The 13,281-nt window shown below is 34.3% G+C and overlaps 1 protein-coding gene across 1 annotated transcript in view; it reads left to right on the forward strand.

Moving 5' to 3' along the window:
• The window catches only part of LOC118276457 (alkaline phosphatase-like), a 100,463-nt gene that overhangs the window by 72,432 nt on the left and 14,750 nt on the right, over positions 1-13,281 (forward strand). Inside the window, exons 3-5 of the mRNA XM_035594783.2 lie at positions 3,397-3,610; positions 5,988-6,069; positions 12,014-12,155. Of these exons, the coding sequence (XP_035450676.2) occupies positions 3,514-3,610; positions 5,988-6,069; positions 12,014-12,155 (321 nt within the window). The 5' untranslated portion in view covers positions 3,397-3,513. The remainder of the gene's footprint in view (positions 1-3,396; positions 3,611-5,987; positions 6,070-12,013; positions 12,156-13,281) is intronic.

Genomic DNA, 13,281 nt, shown 5'->3' on the forward strand with positions numbered 1-13,281 from the left:
CTTTGATGTATATAAGTACAGGTAACTTAAATTTAAATTCATCCAATATAATTTCAGAACAGTCTTATTACAGTAATGAAAACGTAATTCGTAACAGAAATTTGTTCTCTTTAATCATTCAATTATCGTCGCTCGAAGAAATCTTTAACAAAATAATTAAAACAAGCTCATTAACATTTTCTTTCTTCCCTTCTGTGATAAGGACTTGAAGAGAAGAAGCGAAACTGATTAAAACGAAGCCGGAAGGGTTTTAAATAAATCGTTTGATAATATAATTCCTATTGATTGGACCTTCTGTTCGGGCACAAAACAATTTTAAAGTTCGCCGTTCTGCTGACCGCAATCAGAAGAATGGAGTTGGAAAGTTCACGGCTGTCGGTCGCTAGGAACCTCTAAGGAACTTTCCCCTTATCTACGTATTCCCGGTTCCTTAGAGATAAATGAGATTCCCTCTTGTTCTTTAATCACTGTATGTGTGCGCGTATTTTCAAAGAGACCACCAAAATATTAATTTGGCTTGTTTTCTTAGATGTGCTGAGGAAATGAGCTTTGTGGCTGTACTCGACTCGAGAGAAAATAGTAAATTTAGCTTAAGCTAATTATATGTTCCATTTATTTATTTATATCTAAATTAAGAAGATTTAATTTATTGACGGGCAGGAGATTTGTTGTTGTGTTTACTCTGAGTTAGTGGTTACTTTAAGAATAAGAAAAAATAAAATAAAAATGTAAATTCAAATATAAAATGGTTATTTCCTAAACTATTTATTAACTACCTATGATTATACACGATCAATTTCAAAACTAGAAAGCATGTAAAACTATTATTGTAGGATTTTACATGGAATGCAAAATTCCGCGCAATAAACTCAAAAATATTCGCTGCATATGAGAACTTTTGGGAGTAAAATTAAATGTGAAATTCAAATTTTGACTGTTCATAAACGGAGTCACTTTTTGAATTGGAATGTTAACTACTGTATATTTTCTATTATTTTAGTAAAATTGATGAAAGTAAAAAATATGTGCAAGGAATATAGAATAACACCATCATTTCACCATTATTTAATATTTTTCATCATCACTTATTAAGCCAAAACAGGTCAAAAGTCACAATGAAAGTAATTTATTTCAATTAAACCAGAAAGGCACTTTTTGATGTCAAACAAAAAGTTTAAAAATCTCAATCTGTCGGTCAGTTCTCTAATGAGGGTATTTGTCCATTCCAAAAGATAGATTCACATATAAGATTTAGATGTATGAAATACAATATTCAGAAAAGAACAAACTAACTGTAACTTATATTATTATATACTTTAAGTACATAGGTACTTAACTGTACAATTAGAAAACAAACTTAAGAAAGTTTATAGTTCAGATGTGTGCTCTCTTCCTTATTAAGGATAAATTAACATGAAAATACATACACAATAATACTACTGAACTAACAATATACATACATAATAGTATCATTGTAATGTTAGGTATACAAAATGATAACTCGATAATACAGCCAACAGAAATTGATTAATTACCCTCCGACTTATACGTCATTGGAATACTATGTACACTATAATTATTCTGTCACATTAATGATAACACTGAGGTTCATATGCCATTATTATTACGGTGATGATAAATTCATTAACTAGGGTGTCTTTCCACCAGAGATGCGATATATAGCGACTATGTAATAGCTAAGCTGTAAAACTATGTGGCCGTTTCCATTAATACTAAGCTATATAGATGTATCTTTTCTTTTTTTCTTGGAAAAAAAACATTAGGATTTTCTCCTGTGTCGTGGGTGCGTTTACAAACATACAAGTTCACATACACATGACACCCAGACCCGAAACAACAATTTGTGGATCACACAAAGAGTTGCTTTGTGCGGGAATCGAACCCGCTACCCGTTGCGCGGCAGCCAGTTGCCCAGCCACAGCACCAACCGTGCAGTCACAAGTCGCACCGGCTGTGCGAGTAAGATATGCTATGAAGATGCGCCGCCGCAAAGTAGCTGCTGTAGGTACTCTGTTCTGCACATGGCTATATCACTCGCGACCATCTATAGCATGCATCCTTCGATAATATACAAAACATATCTTAGTTGAAGTCGTTTCCACCAATGCTTAGCTATATGTACCAATGAATATGATTGGTGGAAGACAAACGCATCTATAACAACGTAGCATAGCACATTTCTGGTGGAAAAGCACCTTTAATCTCGGATATGGCCTGTCAGGCTTGACAAATGAATAAATCAAACACTCGCTCATTGATCAAAGAATTGATTAATGATCATGATGATGAATGAGAGTAATTTCTGGAAGTATATTCTTGCATGAGTACATAATTTTTTGTTTACAATTTTTACCTCCAGTTTTGGTTAACATTTAATAATAATCAAATTATTTAATAATATGGTACTTGAAATCACGGTAGCATGTCCTTAAAATACTTTACTTTTCATTATCTAAATTCACAAGACAAATGGCAAGAACTTTCTAGAACAAAGTCGAGGGCGAATCACTACTTATAAATAAAAGCAAATAGTTTTCGGGACCCCATTTTTCCGCGCAATTTGCTACATTTTCTCGTGTCAAACGAACATTAATAAAACAGTAATAAATCTGATTACGCGTAGATATATACCTCTAGAAGGAAATTCGATATTGATAAATATTTTTTGTAGACAATAAGACACGACCTAAATATATATGGATGTGAATTGCTTTTATTGTGTACAAAAGAACATAATCCTTAGGTGGTAGTAAACAAGGTTCTATTTCATACGTGAGGTAGGTAGGTATGTATAAATTAAGTAATTATGTAATTGAAAAAAGATATATTTTTGAAAGAAGTCGTGGAGACCCGGTGTGTTAAGACCTAAACCTACCAACGGCAAGAACCAATGTGATTTTTTCCAAGTTATGTACTTTCTAAGATTATTTAGACACCACTGACAAACTGTGAATGAGGAAACCGATCGTGTCGAAGAATCGCGAGGAAACCTGGGCTTACAATTCCTAATTATAAGTTTGAAATCGCCAACCCGCATTGAGCGACCGTGATGATTAATGCTCAAACTTTCTCTGTGTGAGAAGAGGCCTTTGGTCAGCAATGGCCACTTATAGGCTGATGATGTGATATTTTAGACCAAAACATAGATTTTAAAATGAATCTTTCTGGAAGACACATAACGAGCCTAAACTATTAATCGTGAAAAGTAGTTTAGCCTATTTCCTTTAGAATTTAGATTACAAGAGTACTAAACTAAAAGAGGACTTTCCGAAGTTTCTAACAATTCAATTACTTTAAATACCTTTGTAACTCTTTACAGAATAACGATCATCAACCTTAAACTGAAGTTAACCAAAACTTGTTTTTTCTTTGCAGATAGCGCGCGGTGGTTGGGTGATTATGCCAAGCACTGGGTGTAGCAGTACGTAGCGTGAAGTCAAAGTTTCTTCTGTATGCCCGACAAGACTGCAGCACCGATGAGGCTTGTGAACCATGAGTACTTGGTGCTGCATCACGATTATGATGTCCACTATCAGTACAACTGTCCTCACGCCGGCTCCGCAGAAGACTGAGGCTAAGGAAGCTTTTGGTAGGTATCCCTTTCCTAGGATCTCCTAGAAATTGTATTGCTTTATCATAGATCACAGACATGCTTAGTTAGGTAGCTGTTAGTTTTGTATGCCGAAACATAAGTGTCAATTTTAACAAGTCCTTATATAAAATACATAGGCTAGCTGGACCAGGCATCCAATTGTTGCTTTGGGAGATACGATGTGTTGTTTATGTTAGCCCTTCCTAGCACAAATAAATTTGCTATAAATGTACCTACAACAGATCGCCGGTTATAAGGCAACAACCGTATCAATTTTAGTATACTATTGTTTTGATACGGTCTCTGACGAAAATCCAAATTTATATGTAACATAATATACTTGTAGATAGATTTTCCTAGAAATCAAAATGTTTGCTGAAATTGTTTACCGAAACGACCCAAAACAAACAAGTAAACAAAGAACAAACACATCAAAGGATCATTAAACTAACACAAGTCTATTTATGATCCAAATAATAAAATGCCTAGTTAAGTTAAGCACCAAGCAATATAAAAATACTAAAGGAATTTAAATAATGACATCGACGTTCCAGTAACGACTTCCAGTTGTTTTGGTTGTGATTAAATACGCTCATTTATTATTTTGCTCGTAAAAATGAGGTCAGTTCACCAAGTAAATAGGTATTTGATTATAATTGACGCAAAAATATTAAGTGAAATGCCCACTGTGGTTTCAACGGAGCGAACTCTCTAATTACAGTCATAATTCATTTTGGATGAAGATTTTCTGCGCTAAGCTTGCTGAAGTTGGGTTTGGTTACCCTTCGATAGTTACTTTTCGAACTAACTGGATTGGGGATCGAAACTAAAAAGTAACCCAGATTAATTTTTAAACTTATACGTTTTCGTAAATCAACTTTGTAAAAGTAAACATCATGGTTGTTTTTCTCTAAAAAAACTCAAAGCATTAGTTTTTCTACATACATAACCTCATGCTTGTCTCCCAAGGGGGTTAGGCAGTGGCAATGGAATGCCAATTGCCATGAATCTTACATACCTCTTTCGCTTCAACAACAGTCATCAGTCTTTTCATGCATGTTCGTCGGTTAAAGGTCCTGTTAATTTGGCCTTTCTTTTTAATATTTCACCAATCTGATCTTTAAAAATATGCACGTCTATTGCGCTTTCTACCGACGGCCCTATTTACATCCGACTTGCATATTTCTTTCGTAAATCTGCTTTCAAAATTTTTTGTATGATTTTCAAAACCTCGTAATTAACAAAGTACGATAAAGAACAGATTTACCCACTGAAACGTAAATAAAACAGTAGGTAACTATGTAAGTCAGGATAATATTATTAGAGACTTAAAGTCTGCAAGTTGTGAGGCTAATAATCTTGTTACGCACACATTTCTAACAAGACTACTTAGGAAGAAACCATATAAGTTATAACTTCGTTACCCTCGCCACAACTTATGTAATACATACTATATTATACTTACTACAGTATGTTTTGCAATTGTATGAAATTTGTCTTTGTTATTTTGGAACAAACAGCACCATTGTATGTTTAACCTTTATGTAAATATTTGAGCTGTGTGTATTTATTACCTAATGTTTTATTATGGTTGTGCCCACATCTTTGCCCTGGAGATGTTTGGATTGATAGTTTACTGCGTCTCGTATTTCAGATGGTTCATTTCTCAGAAGGATTTGTTGCATAGGTACATCGAACTATGAACATGTGAAATTGCTATAAAGACAAAGAAAAGTTTGTTGATCGAATGATTGCATGTTTAAAAATATTATGTTTATAGGTTGGTTTACAGTTAGACCGATCAATGTTTGGGATCCAAAGCGTTGATTCTGTTTGCTAATAAAGTAATTAGTTCAAGCTTCTCTCTAGTTATGTACAACGCAGCGACCGCGAACACATACATCCTGCTAAGTTTAGCAGCTACAGTAATGGGATAATAATGTACTTGGAATGGATCGTTTCTTGCTATCTACCGACGTTTCCCCTTACTATTCCATGGTAATTTTTTGTGTCGATTTACAAGTTACTACTGTATGTATATAAAGGCGTTACATAGAGAGGCGTATAATGAGGGTAGGAAGGCCTTTGCCCTTCATTAGGACGAGCATGGCTGAAAAAAAAACTATATATACAACTTTATTTGGTCCCTTAAAGGGTAAGATATTTGAAATACTTCTTAGTACTATATTAGCTGGATATCTACCTTAGTTCCTCGTTTTAAAAACTGCGAGCGCCTAACTTAAAAATGTCGCACCACAATTTTAAACAACTTCTTCTACCGGACAGTACTTTTAACATTTTTCTTTACATCTTCGCCGTGTATTTTCAAACTAATTAAGTAAAGTGTTTACTAACTTACTGTTTTCTTTCACAGACCGCCACTATTGGTACACACAGGCGCAGGAAACGTTGCAAAAACGACTGCAGTACGCTGCTGATAAAAATCCTGTTGCAAAGTGAGTATTCATATTTTATTTTATTTATTTTTTAACGTTGCCTCTCATTAAATGTTCTCCTATGTCGTGGGTGCTTTTACAAATATACAATATCATATACACATGACCCCGAACAACAGTTTGTCGATTATACGAAGAGTTACTCCGTGCGGGAATCGGATCCGCTAGACACCCGAATAAAAGCTGATTGCCTAGTCACCACGTCAACCTTGCAGTTATTTTCTTTTAAATTTTAATTACCTTATATATTTGACTGCATGGTTGGTGCGGTGGCTGGGCGACCGGGTTCGATTTCCGCACAGAGCAATCCCTCGTGTGATCCACAAATTGTTGTTTGTAAACGCACCCACGACACAGGAGAAAATCATAGTGTAGGCCAACGTTAAAAATATTTTAGAATGAGAATTGTCTTAAACAGACATTAATAAGTAATTAAAATCAAAGACAAATTAATAAAAGGAATTACACTTCACGGTTCCATTTGTTTGAGTACCTACAAGAGCATACCTCAAGAGATCTGAAACAAATTTGAATAAATAATGACGTACAACTCGATTCGTGTCTACAGTCTTTGAAATCGAGAGTCCTTGAAGATATTACCAATAAACTCTTTATGTTATTATCATGGAATTCTTTGATGAAGTGGCCATAAGTATTATTAAAGTATTATTGACTAAGCAATGAGGTTCAATCTCCGATTTTAGCCAAGAATCTGAATTGCGGAAATTCTGAAAGTACGGATACCTACGGGATTATGTCGTGTATAAAAAACGTATTGTATCATCACGCCTATAGAGATACTAAAGCAAGGGGTGCTAATGACGGCCCCTAAGGCCATTGTACAATGTACAACCACTTTTCACCATTTCTGTTACACGTCTCACGTAATAGAGAGTGAGCCTATAGCCATATACTGAGCACAATTCCAGACTCCGTGCTATTACTAAGAAGTTTTCGAAAATCCGAAAAAAGCTCAGTAATATTTTGCCCGACCCAAATGGAATCCTAGACCTCTTGTTCGCCAGTTGCACTTGCGACCACTCGACTAACGAGGCAGTCAGTGTATAAAAAAAATGGCAAACTCACTCCTTATTACAGGCTCATAACGTAACTGGTGATTTTCCTTCTTCCTAACATTTCAATCTTTAAAGTAATAGCATGTGGTGATGCTTTAGTAACTTGAAGATATATTCGAAACATACTGAAGCGTGTACAATGTACAAGTTCCAATGTGCAGGCGTTTCGTATGTCCATACGGTGGTTGTGTAACATGACCGAGATTTTCACAAAAGCAATACTTACAAACTCGGTCAAGTTCGTATGTAGGCCACATCGGTCTTATAATTTCAAAAGGGCAACTTTTTAACTCGTTTCAATGGACCACCCTGTACCATAATCGCATAATCAGTATTTTGTCTTAATATTTCGACCAGGTTACACTTAGCTTGATAGGAGACATCTTCATACTGCATTGTTATTAGCTAGACGGAATAATTCAATGTTATTGGGATTTTTTTCTTTGAGGGGGGAAAATCATCCAATGTCTTCTCCTGCTTTGGGCGAGGTTAGAGGGAGTGTCAGACTCTTACTGACCAAAAACCACCCCTTCCTACTTCTGCTTTTCGAGCCGGAGCCCCGGTAACCCAACAGGTAGCTCACAACTTCGAGTCGGCATCAGCTCTACTGGGCCCCAACTGTGGTGGTCTGATGGCTCTTTGCCACAAAGAGCCATCATCGTGCGTCATACGCACGGGTTCACTAGGGATAATATTTAATTTTCTAACAACCCAATTTGTTTATGAGTCAAAAGTTTAATGTACCTTTGACTTACTTCAACCATACTCACAAACTTCTGATTACTATTAAAACGAATCCTTATCTAAGAAATACCAACAGACTTTTATCCTCAGATTTTCTGTTCTTCATCTTTACTCTCGTTTGGCTTCATTTCCGCAGACGCGCGGCAAAAGACCAAGTTTTGTAGTTTGTTTATGTCAAACAACATACTCGACTATAGGTCAAAGATAAATGTGGTGTCACACAATAATTGTATGACGAAAAAAACATGTGAATTCCAAATTGGTTTGGTTTATTTTTAAATAAAAATATGTCATATATACAATATATACGACTTATTTTTATTTGAACATTGAAACATTGGACAATATCGTACTCAATGTGTTTTACATGTCCTTTGTTTGTGCAGAAGTTATAATATTGATAGTGAATAAAAAATTAATATAAAAAATGTGAAAGTTCTTTATCCTCAAGTATTACAATTGTCCCTATATGGATTTATACATATGTTTGATCTAATATATGTATGTCCAATTGTATATACCATATATATGTTCTAAACAACTGTCGAACTGGTTTCCGTAACTTAGATAGTCTTAGTGGCTTGCAATCCGGAGTTCAATCTCTGCTTCCAGCAAATTTTCAGCGCAAGTACTGAGTTTGGATCGCCCATCACAAACAAGCTATTATATCCTCGGGCTATACAATACATTTTGAATTAGATAGATTGTATATACGTCTAGATATTAAACTATGTACATACGTAAATTGGTGAAAACGAATGACCGGAATGATTGTTTGATTGTCTTTATGTATCCCATTAAAAGATAGATCAGATCTGATATAAATATTTATAATTTATTAAAAAGGATCTTTCAGTTTCTTCTGCATTCATCATGGTAGATACTTTATTCAACTTTTTATACACGATCAATTTCATCTTGGCATTATTTATTTTGTCACATATCGGTACCCTACAGTAAAAACTACCTACTATTAAATGGAAAAGTATTTTATTTCCCCAAAACTAGGCAAATCTATTTATAGTATCTAGGCCAAGAACGTGAAAACGGATAATTTCTAGTCTAGATCGTCTATTATAGTCATATTCAGGGACCTAAGTGAAAAATATTATTTGCGCCTTTTATGAAATCAAGTGTTAAAATTTTTCGCAGACCATATAAATATAGCAATATAAAGAATTAGATATTGAAGGATTTTCTTTTAATATTTTCCTTCTTTAACGGTTGTTCGAATAATCTTATTATCTTTAACAAAATCGAAGAAAACATAACCCACCCTTTCGAGGCTGGAGAGCTGTGTAAAAAAATACCTCAAATTAATGAGGAAGTTTTACAATAATAACCTTTTATGCTAAATTTATTATTAACCTGAGTAAATAAAGGAACGTGGTATATTTTCGAACAAAATTTTCTTAAGAAAATAATTGGTGTTCTATACTTATCCTGCACGTGTTCCAAACGTGTTGACGGTCGGCTAACGGGGCAGGAAAAGTACCTATATAACCAATAATATGCCCAATCGAGCAATACTGCAGGATACGATCTTGTCATAACAGTTCTATCACTCAAATTGCTATGATGCTGTCAAAACATGTTCGTAAATAGTCTTCGCGATGACAAGAAAATCTCCTCGATTCTTTCCTACCAATTTCTCCACAGAATACAGATGGATCGGTCTGTAATTAATTATTTTGTTTACATACCTGCCACTCTCGAGGGCGAGTAATTGTGTATCTTCACAATGACCTATATATTAGTGAGAATATTAACTGTGATACCTATACGTATATATGTGTGTTTTGTTTGTTTACTATTTGACACAGAAAACATCAGTACTTTGTTATAACATTAATGTATTTGAGTTCCACTATAAACAGTCCGCGATAGAGTACTGTTCAACTCCATATCGTAAGAGGGTTTTCATAATCTCCACATTTGACAAGTGGATAAGAAAATAGATGTATCATAGTTAATAAGGTCCGGGTTTATAAGTCTACTCTGTCAAATGTACATGTAAATTACTTGGCTATGTTTATATAGGTGTGATTACGCTACACTGCTGTTACTCTTATGTTTAAAATCTTGAGGCAATTGTATCGCACGTGTATCGTTAAAGCGAAACTGAGGTTCTTTGTTTACATATTTGTTTACGCTTTCAAGCAAGCCACTAAACCAATTTTGGTTAATTTTGGTACATACGTATGTATAAGATTCAAGTTTCTAGGAATTTGAAGTTATATTTTACATTAATTCGATGCCAAGGGGAAGTAGGGGTTGTCTAATTGATATAATCAATATTAAGTGAAGTGAGGTTGTGGGTAAATGCATTTTTATTACATAAATAGTAGGTATGTCGTCAGTTCGTAAATAAAGAACATCTACAATATAAAGGTTTGAGTATTCGTCACTCGAATCAGGCTTCTAACCATATGTCTAACCAGGTGCGATGACAACAATATGAAAATTTGCTAAATTAATTACATCATCCATTTTCTATCCCGACAACGTGAGAGAAACCACTGGCACAAGTTAATTGTATTTTATCAGTACTTAACGAATGTATTTTAATATTTACCTTCATATTTTTTGTACACCGAATCAAAATATAAGTACGTACTAATTAAAAGTTTTTAATTAGAAAGTTTTCAGTGATGAGTCACTTCTAAAACTTTAGAAACTCACCTTCTTTGTGAGGTAGGTACATATACCTACATCAACCCGCTTAATTATACATTTTGATATTATTATTGCCAATTTCTTTGGTTATCTTTCTTTCACATGGCAACAGAGTTTAAGGGAAGTTGCAGACTAGCTAGCGTTTTTACCGGGGCTTCAGCACGAAAAGCAGGAGTAGGAATGGAGTAGTTTTTAGTCAGTAAGAGTTTTGACACTCCCTATCGCCTCGCCAAAGGTGGGAAAAGTAATAGGATGATTTTACCCTTAAAAAAACGGCAATAGAGCTGATGATATGATTTTTATTTCGGAAACTATAGGGAGGAGTGGTATAGGCTGCATCTATTCCTTTAACCATGCGTATGAAACCGCACAGAACATTTCTGGTAGAAAAGCACCCTGAATAACAAGAAAAGAAGTACAATACAAGTAAAAAACTTGATCTTTTTTTGTTTAAGGTAATTGTAGGAAATGGTTTCTATTTTATCGCTAGCACAATAGTTTTGTTATTTTAATTAATTTATTCATAGCACTCTTTTCTCTGACACAATTACTACAAAGAAGAATACTAAAGTTAGTTTTGCTTTTATTGCTTTTTTTAAAAACGTTTCCCCACACTTAGTTAAACAAGAGCCGTAACAATCACACAATTTTATTTTCAACTGGAAATTTCCTCATTATGGAATGGAATGTTGTAATAACCTTTCTGATTTTATAAAACAAAATTTTATTACTAAATACTAAATCAAATTTACTTTGAGAAAAAAATAAGCATTGGAAGAACTTTGCAACTCCTTTATGCCTTTATTGTGTACAGAAACTCATTTTAAGAATGTTTAGACTTCGAACAAATCCGCACAGCACTTAAAACCACAACACTTTACTTAGCAGTCAATGGCTTAACTGCATCGCCGAGCAAATGGAAGTGAGAACCCTTAATTAGATACAATCACGAGTTCAAAAATGTACCCTGTATAGAGTTTATTTGTGGGGGGTGTCGTGGAAGGAAAAGAAAACCAGACCAGTCACAGTTTCATCATCACCATCATCATCATCAGCCGAGAGACGTCCACTGCTGAACAAAGGCCTCCCCCTTAGTCCTCCACGTGCAACGACAAGCCGCCATCTGCATCCATTGGCCCCCCGCGCCTTTGTCGATGGCCCACCTAGTGTCACAGTTTAATCTTGCTCTTATACGAAATTACTATCGAGCATCACATACTACAAAAAAAAAAAAACATTTCAGACATTACATAACTAAAATAATATATCTATCAAAAATAAATGTATTTAAATGCACACTAATAAGTTTGTCTACCCAACATTATTTACGTATTTCTAGTCAATTACCTATTTTGCAAGACTTTCTCTTAATAAATTGTGCTTAGAAAATACTTAAGTGACTGTTGTTGCTATAGAAGTAAGCTTAATCTATTAACTTTTTTTCACAGAAACGTGATCCTGGTAGTGGGAGACGGTATGAGCCTGACAACTGCAACCGCAGCCAGGATCCTAAGAGGACAGAGAAGAGGACAGTCAGGCGAGGACACTGACCTCGCTTGGGACACTTTTCCTGCCGTTGCTTTAGCAAAGGTAAGTGTATGAACTCCTTTTTTTACACCTAACTCTAGTTCTATTTATTTGTTTAGTTTTTGGAGGACGCATTCGGTAGAAACAAATAAAAATGGAAAAAAAATCGAACAGACGCTATCAGCGAACCAATTCCAATTCCTCGCGTGAGTTATTTAATGGATATGGCAATAATATTTTTGCAAAAAAATATGCAAAATAAACAAAAATAGACACAAAAACTGTATTCAATGTGTATTCAGAATATAGATAACGATTGGACAAGGATGGATTTTTTCTAAAAATGATTTCAAACAATTTTTCATACAGAAATAGAAGCTGCGTACTGAGATAACTCAAAATATACTGATCATATTTTTAATAACCATAAGGTTTAATTTCCTATAGCACAATGTTATTACAATTGAGTTTATTTTGCTTTGTACACAGGACTGCGTAGCTACGTGCCTACACGATCAATGTTAACCATACTGCGTGCATTTAATGCCATGCCCGAGTAACACTGTCTAATGAACTCTATCTATTTGCAAATTATATTATTGGAAAATTGTGATATTATAATTATGTATTTAATGTAATAGTAGGGACGTTTTTCATTGTCTTTTTTTTAAAGAAATGTAATTTAAGAGTTTGCACCAATTTAGTAAATTATGATAGGTACCTATAGGCATAATCGATTAATTCATGATTGGTAAAACAAAATCCGCCTAAACCTCGAAATATAGCAGTAAACCTTGTGTTATGTATAAAAAGAAAAAAGTATTAATACCAACAAAAATTTTAATAAGAAGCGTGCTAGGTAAACTGGCAATCCCATTTGAATTGATCAAATTCATTCAAACTTAATACGAATTGGAGTAATATACAGTCCCTGGCCACATTATTAGACGCACTCTTGTGTTTTGTTCAATTTGTAGTACATTTAATTCGTTTAAACATATGAGTGTTATACCTATATAATAATGAGCAATTGTATTGCATGTTCTTGATTTGTATATATTTTTTTAAATATTGACTTATTGTGTTGCTCCATTCCTATACCTTTTCTATGTACGATAAAATCAAATATCTTGTTTGTTTTAACACACTTATCTCCCGAAGTACTGGTTACAATTGAAAGATTATTGTC

The sequence above is a fragment of the Spodoptera frugiperda genome, chromosome 31 (genome assembly GCF_023101765.2).
Source record: "Spodoptera frugiperda isolate SF20-4 chromosome 31, AGI-APGP_CSIRO_Sfru_2.0, whole genome shotgun sequence".
NCBI lineage: Eukaryota > Metazoa > Arthropoda > Insecta > Lepidoptera > Noctuidae > Spodoptera > Spodoptera frugiperda.